The sequence below is a fragment of the Pteronotus mesoamericanus genome, unplaced genomic scaffold, assembly GCF_021234165.1.
Source record: "Pteronotus mesoamericanus isolate MK-2021 breed Mesoamerican mustached bat unplaced genomic scaffold, CSHL_Meso_final contig_42, whole genome shotgun sequence".
In the NCBI taxonomy this organism is placed as follows: Eukaryota; Metazoa; Chordata; class Mammalia; order Chiroptera; family Mormoopidae; genus Pteronotus; species Pteronotus mesoamericanus.
Genome location: NW_026555157.1, coordinates 14,682,984 through 14,705,266, shown reverse-complemented (window position 1 = coordinate 14,705,266; position 22,283 = coordinate 14,682,984). Strand labels below are relative to the sequence as shown.

Below are 22,283 nucleotides of genomic sequence, written 5' to 3'. Positions count from 1 at the left end.
AGAAAGCAGATAAATATTCCCTTATTTTTAGTTTTATAAGTGGTTTAATTTTGTAATAATTAAGCTCTAAACTGTGTGGATTTGATTTTGCTGTTTTATGTAGTAAGGTTCTATATTGATTAGGTTAAAATTTTTCCCTAAATAATTGACCAGTTGGCTTAGTACCAAGTATTGATTTGTGCCACTCCATAAGGTCCCTTTGGCTTTGTCTCTTTTAAATCCAATCACAGGGATTCTCTTCTAGAACAGCCTTCAGTCTTGTTGTCAATGGTTTCCCAGGAAACATTTCTTATCTCTCACCCTCTTAGTTGTTGTGCTCTCTCTTACATGTGACACAATGATGTCAATTGATCCTATCCCACTAATTGGTGTTTTTTGGCAGAATATTTCATTTAGGGTGAAATACCCAGCAAGATTGGGAAAGATAATTGACATTTCATTCCCAAAGAACCTAATTTCTTTTTCACATCACAATAGCCGTGACAAGAAGAACCAGGAAGAAACTTCCTGCATGTATTGACACAGAGCCAGAAATTTTATCACTTCAAGCTGTGAGGTGGAGTACCCTCCAGCCAGCTCCCATGAGATGTGATTTGAAACTCTTGGTTATTTCGAAAGGAAAACCCGAATTAATTATAAAGATATTTTAAGGCTTCTCTGTAAGGCTTTCTTCATTGTTACCTCCTGAAGAGCAGAAAACTGTTTCACACATTGCTCTCGGATAGCTCAGGAAAGTTGAAAAGAAAGCACTTTGTTCAGCCTTGATCATCTTCCATAGCCACTTAGAATTGATTCTAAAAATTAATTTGATACTTTAGAGAAATATTTTAATCCAAATTAAGTCGATGTCAATCAATATACTCAGCCATCTCTTCTCTGAGACTGATTTTACAAGGCAGCACTTCAAGATATATTAAATTCATTCCAGATGTTTTACTTTTAGGGTTTGAAGCAAAAGACACATTAAAAATGTTTTTATTCATATATACACTTATACCTAAAACTTATATGCTGCAAAAACTGCTCAACAACTTCTGAAAGGGGACAGTTGACATGGGAAAAACAATGTGAACTTTAGACTGTCCGTTTTTGAAAAATCAATACTATTTAGGTTAATTAATTGAATGTTGATAGATATTTTCAGAGCCAAAACATGCGCTTTTACTACAATGTCCCATTGCTTCTCCAAAGTAGTGAATGATCCTGGTATTAATGTCTGTGGTTCAGGGAAGTGATTTAAAGTAATCTGTAAACATTCTGATTCAAGGACATGTTCATTGAGTTTGAGAGAGGGGAAGGGAGAGAGAGAAAAAGGACATTGATTGGTTGTCTCCCATATGCATACCAACCGGGGATCCAACCTACAACCCAGGTATATGCCCTGTTGGGGGTCGAACTGGCAAACTTTCAGTTGCAGGGGTGTCCAACCTTTTGGCACCTCTGGGTCACACTGGAAGAAGAAGAGTTGTCTTGGGCCACACATTAAGTACACAAACACTAAGGAAAACAAAAACACCTCATACTGTTTTAAGTAACTTCATGAGTTTGTGTTGGGCTGCATTCACAGCCATCCTGGACTGCATGCAGCCCACAGGCCACACGTTGGACACCCCTGGTACAGGATGATGCTCCAACCAACTTAACCACACCAGGCTGGGTGATTTAATGTAATTTTAATCACTTACAATAAAATAGTTAAGTAAAAAAAAAAATTGAATGTTGACTACAGCCCCCATCTTAAGCATATGGCTACTTTATATTATAATTGATGTATCTAAGCACAAGTTCTGCCAGGACACCCAAGGACACATGCCAGGGACATTAACAGGGGTCTCTTCTGTCTGGTTAATGACTTCGTTTTACCAGTTATAAAATACTTTCAATGCTATCCCTGCTTATACCTCTAGAAAAATCAGAGAACAGATGTTTGCATTAAACAGAAGCATGATTCTTTCAATATAATTGTATCACTTGAGATTGATGTTGTTAAAGAAAATACATTTTTCATGATAATTGTGCTGTTTTCTCTCTGTTGAAAATCTAGAACATTTCTTTTTTTTAAAGATTGTATTTATTTTTAGAGGGAGGGGAAGGGAAGGAAAGAGGGAGAGAAACATGGATGTGTGGTTGCCTCACGAGCGCTCCCCCCCGAGACCCGGCCTGTAACCCAGGCATGTGCCCTGACTGGGAATTGATCTGGTGACCCTTTGCTTCACAGTCCAATGCTGAGCCACACCAGCCAGGGCAAACATTTCTTATAAAGGTTAAGTGTTTACTATTAGGTTTCATTATATAAAAAAATTAAAGATGATGGCTAAAAGGACTATCTTTTATATATTATCTCTATAGTATTAAAAAAACTTAGTTATCTAACTAGTTCACTGAACAATTTTTTTATTTTAATTTTTTATTATATTTTTCCCTTGCCATTTAACCCTTCTATACCCTCTCCCTCCCACAATCACCACACTGTTGTTCACGTCCAGGAGTCCCTTTTCCCTTTTGCTTGAGCCCTCCACCTGAACAGTCAATTTTTGAAGTATGTAGCATTTATTAACCAAGATTTTAAAATAAAAGTTTAATTAATTAATCCAAATCTCCTTAGGATCACTGTTCCCCTAAAATATGACACCTATTTTCACCCTTTAATTTTTTCCATCAGAGATCCACCTATCTTTTTGAAAAGCCACATCTGTGTGGCAAAAAGAGACATGGACCCCATCTTTAAAGTGTAACAGTTATTAAACAAATGAAGTTTACAGGGAGAAATACCTTATGGTCTCTACCTACACCTTAATTCTGTACAGTAATTTATATTTATGCCAACAATATCACCAAAGGTGTATGCCTGATTTCTCCCTAGCTTATCAGAAATATGAAGACTTTCGCAAGTCTAATGTTAGAGTCACTTTTAACCAGATGTTAGATTGAATCAGTAGGTTTCGTAACTTTCATTAGAACATTCCCCAAATGAATTAAAACCAGAATGTGGCATGCCCAAGTTCTTCTCTTGTGGTTTGGCTCTTGAGCCATTGAAATTTGATTTTGAGCAACCTTTAGCCACTTTCCAAATGGACAGCTCCTTCTTATCTCAGGGCCTGAACATAAAGTTAAATTTACAGTGATTATTTTGGTACCACAAAAATACCAAATGGACAAACCTGTAAAGAATAACCTGCAAAGAAGAAATCCTGGTATCATCACTACTTTCGTTAAAGCTAATTTAAAAAATAATACCAGGAGAAAATTAGTACAATGCAAGGTGAGATGGAAGTCCCACATCCTGTGTGGCGACTCCTTGCTGTGGTTATTTCTAGATACACAGAGCCTTTCCCAAATAGGACTAAAAAGCTGAATTGGTCATGGGACATTGCCTTCTACCACTTTAGTATGAATCTCTTCACTGAATCTCACCAACTGGATACTCAGCCACAATGCCTCCAGAAAAATGGTAAAAAGTAAATTTCCTTACCTTGTCCCCCTGCTCAAGATATAGTGCAACCTGGGTTCTTAGGGGACGGAGTATCTTGAAACTCAGAAAAAAATAATAATAAAACAATGCATCCCTTACAGAGTTGGAGGGAAATATGCTTACTTCTTGGTATATGGTAAACTTTTGACAAACAGTTGCTGAATGGAGGGATGAGAGCTAAGGAAGGAAGTGGTGATGGAAGTTTGCAGCAGGAATGGGGGTCAGCAAGCTGCAGAGAGAAGAATCGCAAGGAAATGTCCTGAGAAAGAAAACTGGTACCAAGACAGTGTCCGTAAAGAGCAGCGTTCTGCTGAAGCCACACCAGCTAAACTGGGCAGCGGCGTGTGGGGCTCTCCCTGCCTTGTTCCCCACCCCCACACCCACACCAGCTACACTGAGATTCCTATCCACATTGATAAATGTTCATGACAAGCAAGTCTGGGATGGCAAGTTACTGGTACCTTAAAAAAAAAAAACACCCAAAAAACAAAACACTGTACATGAAACAATTTAATTAAAATTGGGTTGTAATTCGTTAAACAATGTTACCTTGGAAATTATCACAATATTTCATTTCTCAATGAGTCCATGTAACATACATTACCCTACACTTCTTAAAGAAAACATAGGGAAGGGATTCATAGTGTGGATTTCTTCTTGGAAATTTTAGAGTCTTCTACATGGGCATTTTGGGCAGAGGGACTTTTCTGATGCTCTTTAGAAACTGCTTACATAGAGGCAGCCACTTGCCCATTAGTCCAGTCTTGGTGCATCTGTGGATTACAGATTAGGCAAGAGGGTAATTATAGGTATAAAAAGAATTGGATTCTGCAGCTCAATGATTTCCTTATTTTTTGGCAGCACATGCTGCACATACAGTCTTGCCATCATCTTAGAACATGGCTCAGTACTCAAGTAAGAACATGAAGAGAAACCTTCTTCCATTAATGTGAAGAGTGAAATATTTCCCACTTGTCCTTGTAAAAAATTGTGTGTTTAAAACAAATCATCATAGCAAAAGAAATTAAGATTGGTATAATGTAATTCAAAGGCTCAATACAACAGCATGTAGGCATTTTTGCTATAATGTGAAAAACTTCACATTCAGCAATAAGGGCACTAAATTCAGTAGAAGAAAGCACTCAAAAATCTTTGGAACTGCAATCACAGCTCTAACAAAGCAATTATTAGTACTCGTGAAGATGGTGTGGTTCTTCTGGCCAGTGGCTCCCATGTGACTGGAGGCTGCCAGAGCAGGCATTTAAAATTCTGCGAAATGATAGAGACCTTGTACTCCAACCCACTCGCTAGAGCAGAACTGGGGAAGGAAGGTGGACACACGAGGCTGCACCATGGGAAGGGTCCTGTGTGCAAGTGCTCATGTTCCATTTTCTTATTAAAAAGGGATGAAAAAAATCCTGCCGCCAGTGCAACATCAAAGCTGAAGATTTTTTTTTTCTTTGCTGCTGAAGATTTTACTTCTATTCCTACTTTTCTCTTCACCTTGCCTGGGAAAAATCATGTACAAATTGTGGTTATATATTTACATCATTCTTTCTTTACCAATAGTGTATGAACTATGCAGTACAGAAGCTTATGCAGTAGCTGAACAGACTGGTTGATTAAAATAACTTTTTCTAATTATAAATGTAATTCACTCATGTAAAGAATTTGGAAGATAAAGGTACACAAAATAAAATTAATATCAGCTTATAAAAGTATCTACTGTTAAAAAAAAAAACAACTATGATCTATTCCCCTCTAACCTTTTATCTGTACATATTTGTTATAAAATTAGGTTATATTGTGGATATGAATTTGTATCCTTTGTATTTATATTATGCATATTTTTCTACTTTATTAAAGAGATGTCAAAAATTTGAACCATAAGTTTTGTAAGAAAACCTCTGCTTTTGGATAACAAGATTGTTTCACATTTGGGAATAAATGACCTTATAAATAAAAGATTATTTCTACCTTTGATTAATTCTTTAGGCTAGGTTGCTAGGCATCTTAATCCATTAGAGCTACTATAACAAAAATGGATGGCTTAAACAGTAAACATTTATTTCTCACAGTTCTGGAGCTTTGGAAATCCAAAATCAAGGCACCAGCAGATCTGGTATTTGATGAAAGATCACTTCCTGGCCCACAGCCAGCCATCTTCTCGCTGTGTCTTCACACAGTGGAAGGGTGGAGAGAGCTCTCTGGGGTCTTTTTTAAGAGGACACTAATTCCATTTATGAGGACTCCACCCTCATAAGGGAATCCTCAGGGGACATCTGAGGTAATTTGTTGAGAGAGGGAAATATACAGTGTCCTGAAAACTGCCTTTCTAATTCTGAGGTCCTTTGTGTGTAAATATGCACAGGATGGCTATTTGGAAATAGAAATGTCTGGATCTGATTCCCAGCTCTACCTCCTTGGGCAAAGAAATGTTGGTGCCAGGAGCTCGTGGTGGTTGAGCTGTGAGTAGCAGCAGCAGCAGCAGCAGCAGCAGCAGTTGGGTACACTCAAACAATTGAGGCCATTTGGTTTAGGAAGATAATACGTAGCATACCATCTATTTGAGAGTATATGTAAAGAAAGAATTTGGGTCACATATGAAATGAAGTGAAAATAAACTAGTATTCGACACAAAAGATTTTGTTTCCATTGCAATTTCTAACTAAACTAATGGGAATTTTGAAGTAACTGCTTCTGTTAAACCTTTGGACATTTATGGGAAAAACAAAGCAAGTCCAATAAAATAGAGGCAGATACATATGTACTAAGATTTTTCCAGCAACCATTAAACCAGTATCATGGGAGACTTCACTGAAGATAAGAAAGGGCCACTTCCAGTTGATTTATTATTTTTAAAAAGTTAACACTAAAAAGCTGACTTTCTTCTTCTCTTTTTAGCCAGCATATGTCCCAAGGAAGCTGATCCCAATAACAGTCATCAAGCAAGGTAATGTTTATGAGTCTGTTCTGGATACGTATTTAGAAGTACATACATACACGCACACCACACATACAGGGTCAAGCAGAAGTAATGCCTGCCTGAGTGTACTTGGTAGGATAATATGGGCATAATAATTTATAGTTTTAATGTGAACACTTCACCTAAAAACTCATATGGTGTGCTTGAGTGATGTTGTTATGTTACAGAATTATATGCTTATGATTCTATAATAAAGAAGGGTGTTATTTGTGCTAGACCCTGTATATATTTTTTCCTCACCCAAGGATATGTGTTTATTGATTTGAGAGAGAGAAAAACTTCAATGTTTCCCTACTTGATCTGTTGTCTCCTGTACTTGATTGGGGGATCAAACCCACAACTTAGGTCTGTGCCCTGACCAGGAATCAAACCCTCAACCTTTTGGTGGATGAAATGACACTCCAACCAACTGAGGCACCTGGCCAGAGCTAGAATTATTTTTAATACACTTTTCAACTGAGATAATTAAATATTTCACGTATCTTCTCAACTTTTCTGATTATTGTTTTTCAGAAAAAAGTTTGAAGAAATCAGTATAGTCTAGTAAATTAGAAGTTAATAGGTAATTTTGGCTCTTATACTAATAAGGCAAGTCATGGCAAGTCACATTGGCTGTACAACTAGGGACAAAGCAATCATAAGTATTCAATTTTAAAAAGTCAGTTAAATATGCGTGGCTTAGTTTAGTGTTAAGTTAGCATGCATGAATAAAATAATTATAGGATATTTGGGTTAATGAAACAAAAACTTGATGTAGTGGTCACTTTAGGGAAAATAAAGACATCCTGGCTCTAAGAATTATAATGTCTTATTTCATTTCATCATTTGGTTGTTTTTATTTTGACTCAGTTTTTCAGATTATTGAACTGACTTTATTATGTCCAGAAAGTTTCTGGGTAGAAGAGATTGGGCACTTAAAATTGTTCCTCATTTTAAGAAAATACTGTCCCATGTACTCTCAAAGCGGGGTCAATTGGTATTGTAATTATCCAAGGATTCTTTGCTTTGAAAATATACATTTCCCCATTTTGGACCATTTCTTGAACTTGAGTAGGCAGCAGGGAATGAGGATCAGAAAGGAAATTTTCAACTCACTAGAATAAAATACTTTATGTTAGTGTAATAGCCTTCCATTACTTATAGGCATCAGTGCTAAGATGTGCCTTCTAGCCCTTTCATTGGCTGTGTAGTCAACCTAATGAGTTCTTTTCTGTTCATTGAAAAGTTAGATCAGGGCTTCCTCAGTGCAGATGACTTCACATTGTTAGCTTTTTACTGTTTTCTGACTATCCACCCCCCTCTCCCAACCACCATTATCTTTTTGTATTTCAACAGTGATTCAGAATGTTCACAGGGCTTCAACAAAATCCCCAGATAAGACTCCCAGTGGAGGAACAATACTGGGTGAGTCATCTTGAACCCTATACTTAATAATAAGAAAGTCAGGCAATTTTTTAAAATAATAGAGCCTCTATAGAATTATGCACTATGAGTAGGTCTGTTAAATTGATGTTGGTTCATTTCCTTTCAACATTTAGGACCCTGGCTATGTTCATTCCAGCTAAGAGACAAGAGATGTTACCTCTATCACAATGTGTTAGAGAAACAACTCAAGCTCATGCCTAGTGGGAATGATGGCACCCATCCTACCTACCCCACAGGGTTGTTGAAGTTATGAGGGAATCTTTGTCATATTGAACTTCTCTTTTAAAAATTATTATTAATAATGGTATTCTTTGTTCACCACACATCCTAAGCATCCATTGTATAATTTTTTTTGCATCTGTGGATTAAAAGCCAGAGGATTCTGGTAGTTCAGTTCTAAATAGCTATACTTCATAATTACTAGTATCTGACACTCTGAGCTTTATTTTATGTCATGATGCATTTTCTTCCTCTCATCTTTCCTCTATTTCCTTGCAGTCCACCTTGTTATTCCTGGTCTTAATGAAACTACTGTAAAACTTCCTACATCCATAATGTTTGAGATTTCAGATGCAGTCAAGACACAATTAGGTAAGCAACAAAGTTCTGTGATTGAACTTTTCAGTGACCAGTGCTAGCACTGATATTCTTAGAATATCCTAGGAATCTAGAAAATGAGATATTCTGGATTTCAAAGTAAAAGTAAGGGACAGGCCTATGTACTATTGATGAGAATGTAAAGTGGTAAAGCTGCTATGGAAACAGTATGACCACTCCTTAAAAAATTAAAAGTAGAATTACCATAGGATCCAGCAATTCCACTTCTGGGTATATAACCAAAAGAACTGGAAAATAGTTCTCGAAGACATATTTGTACACTCATGTTTATAGTAGCATTATTCACAGTAGCTAAAATGTGGAAGCAACTGAAGTGTCTGATGTATGAATGGATAAGCAAAATAAAGTGGAATATTATTCAGCCTTAAAAAAGAAGGAAATTCTGGCATATGCTACAATATTGATGAACCTTGAGGATATTATACTAAGCAAAATAAGCCGATTACAAAAAGACCAATACTGTATGAATCATGGTTGCTAAGGACTGGAGGGAGGAGAGCAGTAGGAGTTAGTGTTTAATGGCGCATATTTTCAATTTTATTAGATGATAAGAGTCATGGAGATGAATGGTGGTGATGTTCACCTGTATTTAGTACTACTGAGCTTTACATTTAAAAATGGTTAGGGCCATAATCTATATGTTCTCTACATTTTACCACAATTAAAAAATTGGGGAAAAAATTCAGGGCAGAGCAGTTGAAGTATTGAAATTATTAAATCATATTCTATAAGGAAATAGTTATTTTATATGTACATAAAATAATAAAGGAATTTACATTTATAAGAGAATGGTGAACATTTATCAAATTATTGAAAATGCACACAATTATATAGGTACAGTTTTCAAATAGAGTAATTGTTATAAATTACACTTAGCACACTATTAAGGGACCATGAGATACTTTGAATAAGAACTGAGGTAAAGGTCAGGGCTGTTAGCATTACCATTTACTTGAGATTGATACTGCTCCCTACTTATAGAAGGAACCCGATACGATTTCAGTGTTTAAAAACATATAACAATTTGAAAAAACAAAAACCAAAACCACAAAAACCTTTTGAAAGGAGCCCAGAGTTGCAGTGGTCACTGGGCTAAGTTAGTTCCTGCATTTGAGTGTCAGATTAGTTTGTATTCTCTCTATAGCAGAGGATCTCAAATCTGATCAAGCATCAGACACCCGGGAGGGCTTGTAAACACACAGGCTGCTGGGCCCACCCCCACGTTCCTGATTCAGTAGGTCTGGGGCGGGGCCTGAGAATTTGCTTTTCTTACTAGTAGGTGATACTGGTTCTGCTGATCTGGAACCATACTTTGAGAACCACCCCTCTAAAGTTTCTGGAGAATGTCTTGGGCTATTAATAAATATGGAAGGAGATGGAGTGACGTGATAGAAATTGAAAAAGACTCAAGAATGAAAAATACTTCCCCTAAAGTTGGCACTAGCTCAGAACTGCAGCACTTACAGAATTGAATTGGTAGCATTCAGTCAACAGATACTTACTAAGCATTACTCTGTGCCAGACAGCAAGTTTCTGGGGACTATCATGGTGAGTTACACACAGGTCATGCCCATACTGGGGCCTCAGATTTACTTTTCCCTTGTTGGAGACCTGACCTGTTTGCTTCTATCGTGGTAGGCAACCAGACTGAAACTGGTTTAAAAGATGGGAACTCTTAAATTCTCTTAGCTGTTAATTTTGAGAGCTTCCTAGAAGGAGGAACAAAGCCTTAAGTGGGCAGAAGGACACTAAATAGGTGGACTATTAGGCTTACAATTTTAGAAAAATCTTCAAAGCTTATGTATCACCATTTCCTTAAGATGTGAAAATATTTGCCACTAAATCTCTGTGATTTTGTGCAATCCTTACATTATTACTGTAAAATATTCACAGCTATTAGCTTTAGGGTGAGTTACCTACAAGAATGTAGACAAGTCACTCAAGGTTTCATATCCTTAATTTCTACATCAGACTTGATCAACTCCCTTTGAACTATAAAACCCTGTGACTCAACTCTACACCATCTATATGCTGTGCTAAAAGCCAGAGAGTGTCCAAATGCAATGCCTTCAGTGAACCGATGTTTGGAACCAGAACTCAGGACTTTTGCACTCACTGGTTCTCTATCTGGAGCCTACATATTGCCTTGCCCTGCACCTAGGAAACACTTGTTTGGAAAGAGGGGGGGCAAGGGGGAAGCCAATCTCTGATTGATTTGGTCTCTAATCTGTCTGTCAAAACTAAAAACCCAGAATATGTGAAGGAGACTGAAAATGAACAGAGCGTTTTCTTCCCCCAGACCACTGCTGTCAGTTTTGAATTAGAGGATGTTTTATTCCTTAGTCTCTAGTTTTGAATGATATTCCAAATCCCTCCCCCCTGCTTTTTTTGTGTGTGTTTGGTTTTTGTAAATTTCCACATGCTCCCCTAATACCAATTCAGGTGTTTTGTTTTCTTTAATTTAGAGATTAAATAGTGGATTTTTGTATTTTGTTTAATTTTTATTTTACTTATATAAGTCACTAAACCTTCAGGGTTGTTATTTTAATAGAGAAAATGCTATGCAAATACTTAAATATATTTTTTAACTTGTAGTTCTGGGAAAACACCTGACAAATTTAACACTGATGAGCTTCTTACACATTGAAGAGATCGAGAGCCAGTATGTTGGAAAATGTCCAATAAAGCCATCAAATGTACCATCTTAACATACTGTGTTTAAAAATTACATTTTAAATGTAGAGTTGTTTTTTTTTTTAATGTGGACGTAATTCTTTATATTCACTAGGGAGAAATAAACTTTCCTGGATTTATTTATCACCACAATTAAGAAAAGCCCTATTTTTTTAATGGGGTAAATCCTAAAAGTAATATCCTCATTCCAGCAGGGCGCATCATGGGACATCAAGAAATTATTAGCTTTTCTTCTAAGAACACATGGTGTGAATAATGAGAGAAATAAACAAGAAAGCTAGTATTACACCCACATTTCCCAAGGATATACAAAGGGTTTGCCAAAGCCAAAGCTTAGCTTGCCAAAAAAGTAAAGGAAACAGTAATGTTGAAAAAAGGTACAGAAGAATCAGACAGGAAAAAAAAAAAATTTCCTGGGTTTTAGGTCACTCTGAAGGCATTTTGTTCCACTATTGCCAAAGTTGCACTTGTACAGAGAAAGCGTAGGTGAAGGCTCAGGGTTGACAGGAAACATAAAAAGACCCAATTTAAACATTTCTCGATCTATCAATTTCTCTGATCATGAAATGCAATATTTAAAAATACAATATGCCTTTTTAAGGAATTAGTGATTTGTAAAGAATACAATTTTCTCTTGGGAAGGCAGTTTACCTTTTTTTCCTTCTTTTTCAGCCTAATTTTAGATTAAGGTGATTGCCAGCAAAGGGCATGTTTAGACTATAAGAAACTAAAGCAAAGCAATTTAGAGCATTGCATGGACATCTAGGATCTGTAAGTTAAAAATAAAGTATTAAGTAAGTGAATAAATGGTCCAGGTCAGGCAGGCAACCACCTCGAACTTAGGATATTACCCAGGAAGGAGAGCATTAACTAATGTGTCCTAAAGGATGAGAGGACACTGGAAAAGAAGAGACTGTTAAAGAAAAACTTTATAACCTTACATTTGGAAAAAATAAACAAAAAAAAATCACTCTTCCTATGGTACATGCTAAAAATAACAGAACTAGAGCTTGCTCATAAAAAATTTGTAATCTGAATGTGTTTTTTTCTTTTTTAACAATCACAATGGTTCTAATCAAAATCCATAACTACAAAAAAGGCAGGAAAAAAGGTTGATCAAATTTAGAAATTTTAAAAATATAATTTTTTAATAAAATTATACTGGATCTGTGTTTTTAGTTAGTTATTCCAGAAATAGAGTCCCTTCTCTTTATGACTTGCTAAATTAATTTTAAAAATGGTATTAAACATTTCTGTTATGCAAACATGCTGTGCAACTTCATGTGCACAGGAATCCAAAACACACACTTGGCTTTTAGATGTGGCAAGCAAGTGGCACATGTGACACCTATTAGCAGCATTTTAAATCATTCCTGAAAATAATTAACTCTATGTAGAAATCTGTTGAACAGTTGTATAATACACATTAAACATTGACTAGCTTCTATTAACATTGTGAAAGGGAAGGCTTTGTCCATCACAAGTAAATAAATATTTTATGCCCTTGTCAACTGAAAAGAGGAAAATGGTCTTTACAACAGTGATGTGAACTACAAACGGAGGTTACAAAATTTGCATCCTCAAAGAGCTTTGAGAGAGCAGGTTAGATCAATAGTTCTCAAAAGAAAGCAATTTTGTCTCCCAGAAGATATTTGTCATTGCCCAAATGGAGACATTTTTGATTGCCACAGCTCTGGACGTGCTCCCGGATTCTGGTGGGTAAAGGCCAGAGGTGCTACTAAACATCTTGCAACCAAGGAAAGGCCCCACAGCAAAAAATTATCCAGCCCAAAATGTCAATAGTGCCAAAGCTGAGAAACCCAAGAAGGTTCTGTGCAGTCTTAGGACTCTAAAAAATCCCTCTGATCATAATCAGTTCAAGGTGACATGATCAGGCTATCTCAAAGATGAATGAATCCTTTCGTGCCACTAGACGGTTTCAAAATATTACAAGTAGGTCATTAATTTTGTGTGCAAAATAGCAGGATCAAGTTAATCCTTGGTGCATTTTTAAAATGAAAACTATCTTAATTATTGGGAATCTCTAGTATAGAAATGTACTTTCTTTGAAAAAGAATACCTAAATTTTAGAAGGAATTTTCCTAACTAGTTGTCTGAAGAGGGGAAAAAAATGGGGAAAATTTTATTTTATTCTTTACACTGAATCCCTAATGACCAAAACAAAAGATTTTTGTTAACATGTGGCTCAAATAAATTGATGTTTATTTACCACAAATATTTTCAAATAACTTAGTTTCCCATGTGTTATTTGTGCTTTTCTAAAATTTCAGTGTCACAACCTATTACATGTTTTACCATGCATAGTAATGGACATTTTCTATGCATTGATTTTTTTAAAAGTTAGGAGTACTTGAATATAAAATTCCAGTGAGTGTTTGCGATACAACATAGGCCTTCCAGAAACTCTTTGAATCAGAACAACTTGAGAGTTATCCAAGTATTGAGTTGTGATTTTTTTTCTTCATTCCAATGCCAGCTTAGATCTTAAAGAATTACTGAGGGTTAACAGGAAGGAATTCCAAAGATGGTCATCTATTCATGCTAATCCCTTGTAGAAATGCACAATAAATTTGTTGACTGCCAGGTGGGAAGGGATACAAGCAGAATAGATTGCTGGAAGTAGTGTGCTACTTGATTTTGTTTTGAATGAATTGCATTTGGACACTGTATTATAAGAAAGTGAGGCAAACTGCTTGTTCTTTGATTTTTTTAGCTAAGAATGAAACCTTGGCATTACCAGCTGAATCTAAAACACCAAAGGTAGAAAAAATCCCAGCTCAGCCCATAACAGGTAATGAGATCTTTGTGTCATTACCTTTGCAAGAATAAGTAATATTTTTTTTCAAATGGTAATTGATTGATAAGCTGTCCTTTTTTTTCAGTGAAGAGCCAGTAGGAAATTCATTTTGATCATAAGGACAAAATGATAGGTGCTAATGTTTGGAAGAACAACCGATGCAAAATACATCAGTTATATGTTGAATCATATAAGTGATATGTAATATGGAAACTATTTTTCACTCTAAGCCAAAGTTGTCACCTCAACACTGAAATATTTTTTAAAATTTATTTTTAGACAGAGAGAAAGGGAGGGAGAAAAAAAAAGAAACATCAATGTGCAAGAGATACATCAATAGGTTGCCTCTCTCATGCCCCCAACTGGGGACCTGGCCTACAACCCAGGCATGTCCCCTGCCTGGGAATCAAACCAGCGACCTTTTGGTTTGTGGATCAGCACTCAGTCCACTGAGCCACACCAGCCAGGGCTGAAATATTTTTATACAAGAAAGTAATACCTGGCTTGGCATTTTTCTTTTATGTAAAGACATGAGACCATTTTTATTTCTTCACTTTTTCAAGTGGTCTGTTGAGTAGAATACCAATATCCTTCACAGATCCATAGCAACAATATCTTTGGAGGATTAACAGTCCTAATACAGACAAGAGATACTAGTTCATTAAAAAAGCTTTAAAGAATAAGTGTGGTATGCATTTTCCCCAGCTTATCAACCGTTACTAGCAAACATTCAGCATTTCATCTATGAATGAACTGCCCAAGTCCATCCCACTGGGGACACATTATTCTCTGAACTACGGAGTTTTTGCCAGAGCAATACCACCTTATCTAGGACTCAGCAAAGCAAACATCTGGCAAGAATGTCCCCAAATCCACATTTAACAAAGTAACTGCAATCTAAAGTAATTTTTTAATCTATAAAATGACTATACCCTGAAGTATTAGTGATATTTACCTTGTACTAGACTCTGGAACTCATAACTGTTCCAGAGAAGATAAAGATCGGTGGGGAAATAAAATAACTTGATTTCAAGACACCAATGCAGGTAGGGATATCTCTGACAAAGCAAGAAGTATGTGGTTCTGCCTAAAGCAGAGAGATGGCCTTCCATTCCTCACCTTCATGGGAGCTGGGGCAGAGGTAAAACCTATTCAAGATGCTGGAATAATCTATTTGAATGAAATTCCTAGGTAGTTTTCTGATTTTAATGTAATTGTTCAACACCAATAAAAACATAGGCATGAACCAGTGGATGACCCCAACTTCTTTTCTGTCCCAAAGATTCTTCCCAATTATACTTCTTCATTTGGCCCAGTATCTCATGGGAGAGTCTACGTATTTCTTAGTTCTCTGCCAAATTGTCCTCAGAATTTTCCACTTCAGAAACACTTAGTCAAACATGGTAACTTTTTATTCAGTGTTATTGTGTTATCACAAGTCCTTACTCTGGAAAAAAATTCTGGGATTGTCTAGCTCACAATTCATTCCAGATCTCAGTGATCTTGGATTTTATTTCTTAAAAACTATTTAACTGAGGTTGTCCTTGCCTTTGATAGAGCACTTGGAACAACCTTGTGACTGAGCTTTTGAATCCTTATTTCAATGCAGTTCCAACCTTTGCACATTGACTGCTATTTGAAAGAGAGAAACAATATACTGTAATAGTTCTAAATAAACCTTTTTGCCCTGGGTCATAATTTTATTTGCTCACCAATTCATTTATTTAATAAACATTTATCACGTGCTGGCTTACTATACCTCAGACATTGCACTGGGTCCTGAAGATAAGAAGAAAGAAAAGACAGACAAATAAAAAATTATGATTAGTCTGATAAGAGCTTTCATGGAGGTCAGTTCAGTGTGCTTTTTGTAACACATGGAAAATAGACCAGACTGAGAAAGGAAAGCTTGGGAGCAATGTCAGATCAGGCCCTGGAGCAAGCAAGCCAGAGAGTCTTTAACAGAAGGAACTTGAAAAGTAATGAACTATGTGTCAGTTATTAATTGTCAAGGGCAACACGTGTCTTAGGGTCTTTGGCTGTTTCATAATTTTATCTTAATTTGTAAAGTTGTCTTTTTTTACCTTCCAGTGTCTCCTGAATCAGTTCCAAGAACCACTAAACCCACTGTATCTAGCGCGTTAGACATTTCAGAAACAACACTGGGTAATTCTAAGAAATTTTTTTCTAAAACAAGCAAAACCCTCCCAGCACTCATAGAAAAGTAATCCAATACCTTACCTTTCTCTTCTTCTCTCTCCTCCTTACCAGCAGTGGTTAAGCTTCCTATTTCTAGGACCGATTTTATTAAAGAGTTAATAACATGCTTTGATCCTGGTGAATGATATTTAGGCAGCTCTGGATTCTAGGTGCTAAGTGCATACTCTTTTCACCAGTCTTTTGGGATGTATGGAAAAACGAATGCCAGCCTTTTAACCTGGAGAGCTTGGAGAGGTGGGGGAAACCTGAAAGTCTTGACTATGTCTGTGCTTTCTGTTTTGGTTGGCTTTTCCAAGTCTTGTGTGTACTAAACATGAGGAGAATCCCCCAAAGTGTCACGCTTTCTAATAAGAATTTCATGTCACGCATGTTAGCTGCTTCTTGGCCCAAAAGATTCTTATGTGCTTCATTCTCTTCTGAAGAAAAGGAGCAGCATGTATTTTGTTCTGTACTTGTGATGTTGACCATCTGTGCCACACAACAGCCCTTTGAAAATGTACCTTCAAATTTGAACAGCTATGTAAAACTTTTTCAGGGAAAGCCATCTATTTCCATGAAAGGCATCTGCTGCCCAGCGCACATTCTGTTTTGAGCATGTATCGCCTGATCATGGTGAAGCCACAATGTCAAATCCCAATCCGTACAGTTGCTAACTGAATTCTTCTTTATTGTAGTTCTCAGCAAAAAGACCCCGGAAAGATTTCAAACTATTCTAATACCTAGGTTTGAATTACCACTGAGCACTCTAGGTAAAAATTATTAAACACTGCTACTTATTATTACCTTGGAAATTTTACACATGCTTGAAAGTTCTTAGACTAATTTATTCAAATCTGTCTCCTCACAGGAAAGAAGAGAAACTTGGTTTTTAAAACAATAAGCTCCTCAACACCAAGTTTTTAAATGTTATAAAAATCTTTATTGTATAATTTAGGTCCTAGAGAGTCTCTCTCCATAACAAATCCTTCAGTTGTTTTCTTTTTGGTGGTCACATTTTGATGTTATATTTGATTCTTTTAATTTAAAATTATCATGTCACAGTATAAATTGTTTTCTATAATTTCTCTAAATATCTTTTATTCAGTTCTTTCTCTTCACAGAGAAAATATATTTATAATTTATGCAGGCTCTTTCTTAGAATTCTTCAAATTTCTGTCTAAGCACAATATCAGAAAATTTGTTAGTGATGAGCTTATATATAAAGACATGTAGTCATCAAAATTCTATTTTTAATAGCTATTAAATGGACATTTTTTAGTTCAGATGTGTTTGATGCTTAATTTGAGTCTAAATTAAATATATCTAAGAGCACATAGACACATAGTTGAAGAAATTAGAAAACTAATTTAATAAAAATGAAAAAAGAACTCATAAATTTTCAAATATAGTGGCTTGATTATTTAAAATAAAAGCTTTATTATATTATCCAGTATTGAAACACAGGATTAAGAAATACTATTAACAATCCCTTACTTAACATGAGTAATTTGCCTTTTTATGATTGTTTTAGCAAAATCTTTTCTCTGTTACTTGCACCTCAAGTCATAACATTTCTTATGTGTTTCTTTACAGCTCCGAAAAGACTTCCAGAATTTCCTCAGGCAAAAACACCCTTCCTTTTTGAGAAACCTGGGGGCTCCTGGGGTAATAACAGCACCTGAAACCTGATGTTAAGATGTGGGTGGTGATCGCTCAGTTCTGGAGGACACATTACTGGGTCCTATCTCTCCGAACCTCAGTGAACTGATGAATTCCATGAACTTGGCCAAACAAGTTGTTGATTTGGTTTAAAAAAACAAACAAACAAAAAACTATTTGATTGGATTTTTTATAAATTTAGTAACTAACCATCATCAGTCTTAATTCTACATAGCTCATTAAGTTAGATTTTTGCCCTCAAAAGTGTTGAGAATATCATGCCAAACTTTGGTCTCTCTCTAGTCACTAATTAATTGCTCTCAGGATGGGGACATACAGATTTCTTCTCGATAAATGATGGCTTTTGATTGGCTCAGTATGTGATTTACATTGCCGGATTCTGGTAGTCACCATTCCAGCAACTTATTTCTGTTTCTTTGTCCTCCCCAAAAAGTCTTCATCAAATTCCCTCCTTTTTTATTTTTTCTTTTTTTTTTTTTTCTGGCTCTGTAGCTTCAAGTGAAAAACCATGGCCTGAACCTATAACTAAAACATCTGAAGATTCCAAAGTTCTACCTCCTCAAACTGGTAATTGCATTCTTTTTTAAAAAATAAATTGATGCAATAGTATGAAATAATTTCTTGTTTTTATTTTTATAGGGTCCTTAGTTGATTATCAGTATACTTTGTAGTATATGGTACAGCTATAAATCATCCTGATACTTAAACAAATCCCTTTTTTCCCCCCTCAGTACGAAAGCAAAACGTTTTTGCATTTGTTTTAAAGATCTGTCTTTTAACATCTGGATATCTAATTAGAACTTTGGCTAGGAGATGAACTACACATTGGCTCATTGATTTTCTAGAGATCTCTTTAGCAACACAAGGGTAGTAACAAAAATAAGCATCATCATGGGTCTGATTTAACAGATGAATTTGTTTCCTTTGCAGGTAGATAATTTGCTTCGTTTTCAGCAATGGACTTTTTTTTTTAGTGGCAATTATTGCTATTTACTGAGCACCTTTTTGTATCAAATGTGGTACCAGATACCTGGGAGTGAGCTGTATGACTTGCAGCCCAGGGAACAGTGACAGGACATTGCACCGACTGTCCAACTTTTAAAAAGGCTTCCCAGCCCCTATGGATGCTCAAGTCAACTGAGCCCGCTGGTGGAAATCAGCAAGTCTAGCTACGTGGGGGCAGGGAAAGTGACTCCCATTGCCCCTCATCCCATACCTTATATTAGTTAACAAGGAACATTTGAGAGCACTGTGTGCAAGATACTATTACTAAATCCTAAAATCTGTCTGCATATTGTGATGTAGAGGGAAGATATCCCAAGTCTTGGCATTAATACTGGACTTTGTTTCCAGTTCTGGCTTTCCCACTAATCATATATTTTAGCTATTTACTCTACTTTTCTGGGTCTTAGTTTACTCTTTCTCTAAATTGTGGCAATTGGCTTTTTTCTCCTGACAATTCTTGTGTTACACCACTAAAACTGATTACAAGAGATAGCTCTCCTTTTTTTTAAATAGATTTTTCTAAATTAAAAAGTTTCCTGCATATCTTCTCTTTGATATCTAGCTGTAAACTTAAGAGGGTGGATGTTCAGCAAATGAGAATTATAAGAAAACCTCTTATAGTTGCTTCGTAGTTGCTTACAACTAACTCTTGTATAGGAAACTATTTAGTGTGATTGCTTCCATGATTTTTGTTTTACTTGTTTGTATTTAAATGTTTTGTATATCTTCTAGTTGTGATTTTTTTTGAGCACACATATTATAGTCTATAATGTAGTTAAAAGTTCAGGTAATAAAGTAATATAACCACTATTTTGTGGTATTCTTCAGTAAGAAGTCCAACAGGGGACCGGTTTGAGAAAGAATGAGACTGAGCCTTCAGATACATAGATCTTAGTCAAATCATCTTTCCTCTAATATGTGTAATGGTATCAGATATCAGCAAAAGACACAAGGTTGTATCAACTAAAGTAAGGGTGTCTATTATTGTAATCTCTCCTAGTTTTTCTCAAGTAGGAAAACACTTGAAAGTTAGCTATAGTTGTCAGCCAATCCAGAGAATCCTCAAATTGGGTCTTTCTAAAACACAGCTCCCCTAGTCACTGACCCAGAAACTTTAGTGCCATTATTCAACGTGAGTATGAAAATATGTTTAGCAATCCAGGTCACCTGAGTCCAAAACCCTGGTCCTGAGTAGAGTTTCATACTGAGCCTCTTGCTCCACTGATATCACACAGGCACAGCTGCAGTGTGACTATGGAACAACTAGTCTGACGGTGCCAGTGATGGTTTATCTGCTACACTACAACAGGCCTGGCCTGCCTCCCACGACCCTCGTGAACATAACTTCTCCCAAAACAAACACTTTGGGGGCTCACTAGACCAAATGGCCTCTTAGGTCCCTTTTATCCTTTTGCTTTTGTGTCGTAACATAGCGGGCAGAGGGTCCCCCAAGGTTTCCCTTGAGCAGCCACTAGCTTTTTGGTGTCTATGATTATTCAAGAGTGAACTGACCAAAACCTCAAGGAAACCATATGAAATCTTAATGCCTAGGGCGTGAATTACATGTAAAGCCTGAATTGAAGCAGACATTGGGAGTGGAGAGAGTAGGTTGGGAAGTGAACATTGCAGAGTTAGAAAGAGGCAAAGATAGATGAGATTAGAAATTCCATTAAAGGCAGAGTTCTTTTTGTCTTTAATTTCAGAAAAGGAATATTCTGGTTTTGCCCTTTTGGAATATAAGTAGTGGCTAATGTAGCAGGAAGCAGTTTTATTATTTATCTGCCAGAGAACTTCCAGCTGTGAACTGCCAGCGTTCTGGATGGCAGTTCAGGGCGGTCGTCGGCTCTAACAGCTCAGTAGGTAATGATCGCAGGCCTGAGCGGTAGCCCTGGGACTTCCCCACCCACTCTCAGTGCATTTCATCTGTATATCTCTGCTCCTTAGTATGATCCTTGGACCAGCAGCATTGGCATCACTGAGGACTTAGTTAAAAAGGCAGAATCTGGGGCTGTGCTCTCCAGATCTGTTGAGTCAGGATCTGCGTTTTTAACAAGATCTCCAGGTGATTTGTATGAACACCCTACATTGTAGACTGTAATATTTCACATAGTGCAGATAAGAATCATCAAATGTGGTTAATTGTAGGACAAGAGGACTCAAATCCATATGATTGGTTTCTCAAAGTAGGTGATTGTTATCCCTTGTTTTTGCTAATGCAGGCAATGCTTACAACTAACTCTTGTATAAGAATTCTGTGGCATCTTCCTAACATGATAAATTTCAAATTAAAATTTATCATATACATTATTTATTATATACATTATTTGTGATTTAAAGAGTTGATATAGTCATGCCATTCTTTCATTGACTTCAGCCTTTCCTATTTCTTGTGATTGATTCTGTGTGAATTCATACATGTACTAAGTATTTCCTATTTAGTTGCAATGTATATCATTATTTTATTTTCCAAGTACTCACATGGTTTTCAAATGTAATCATTCTGAGGAGGAAGAAGAGAAATAGGTAGAGATAGTACTTGAATGCTGGCCCATAAAACCATAGATCTCATTTTTAGTTTTTACATCCTTTAAAGGAATGATATAATTTAGCTGGTATTAATAGCATTAGTACAGCAAAATTAACACATTTTGTTTTCTCTTTTGGGATACAATGCATCTATATTTACTATGTCAATTCCCTTCAGTCAAAGACCAGCAGGAGCAAAGTTAGGTTTATTTAACCTAACTTCATTTGTTAGTTAGGTGCTGTATTTGAGCAAAGTTAGGTTTATTTATTCATTGCAACAATAGAAAATACACATCATGAGAAACTGGGAACTTTTAGTAAGACGGTGTTGGAAAGGACTTATGATTTGGTCCTGTGTTAGGTGATTCTGGGGAGGGTGCAAGAAAGTAAAGCTTTGCTCTCAATAGGATACTGTCCAAAAGTAGAATAACGTTGTGATTGACTAACTTAATAATTCTTAACGAGAAGACAAAGAGAACAGTGTGAAGCTCAAGTTGTGATTGGTAAAGAAGCAGCAGTTAGTCATATTAGCCATGCTGTGGGGACAGTTATTTTCATGTTCGTTCATTTGTTTGTGTTCCACATGATTACAGAGTACTCTTCTTTATGTCTCGATCCATCTTAGTCACTGAGTGGCCTTGCTGAAATTGGTGTCCTTGTAAATTGTTGATGTTCATCAGGGAAACACCAAGCGGAGCTGTGAGGGCCAAAGAGCACTGGATGCCAGGGTCTGCTTTTCTCTTTATCAACTATTAAACGTGATTTATCAACACCATTTGTAAAACCCATTTTACTTCGGCATTTACTGCACTTGTTTTCCACATTTACTTCATATTCTGTATCAAATCATCAGAATGCAT

The 22,283-nt window shown here is 36.3% G+C and overlaps 1 protein-coding gene across 12 annotated transcripts in view; it reads left to right on the top strand.

The window, feature by feature from the left end:
* ABI3BP (ABI family member 3 binding protein) overlaps window positions 1-22,283 on the top strand; it is a 245,748-nt gene that overhangs the window by 111,508 nt on the left and 111,957 nt on the right. For 8 of the 12 annotated variants that reach the window (XM_054577373.1, XM_054577375.1, XM_054577376.1 and 5 more), the window contains 7 exons: window positions 6,377-6,425; window positions 7,794-7,862; window positions 8,382-8,474; window positions 13,930-14,007; window positions 16,105-16,179; window positions 17,806-17,877; window positions 18,385-18,459. In XM_054577373.1, the coding sequence (XP_054433348.1) occupies window positions 6,377-6,425; window positions 7,794-7,862; window positions 8,382-8,474; window positions 13,930-14,007; window positions 16,105-16,179; window positions 17,806-17,877; window positions 18,385-18,459 (511 nt within the window). Of the gene's footprint in view, window positions 1-6,376; window positions 6,426-7,793; window positions 7,863-8,381; window positions 8,475-13,929; window positions 14,008-16,104; window positions 16,180-16,907; window positions 16,983-17,805; window positions 17,878-18,384; window positions 18,460-22,283 lie in introns of all 12 variants that reach the window. The other 4 variants (XM_054577381.1, XM_054577377.1, XM_054577383.1 and 1 more) reach the window with 3 other exon arrangements.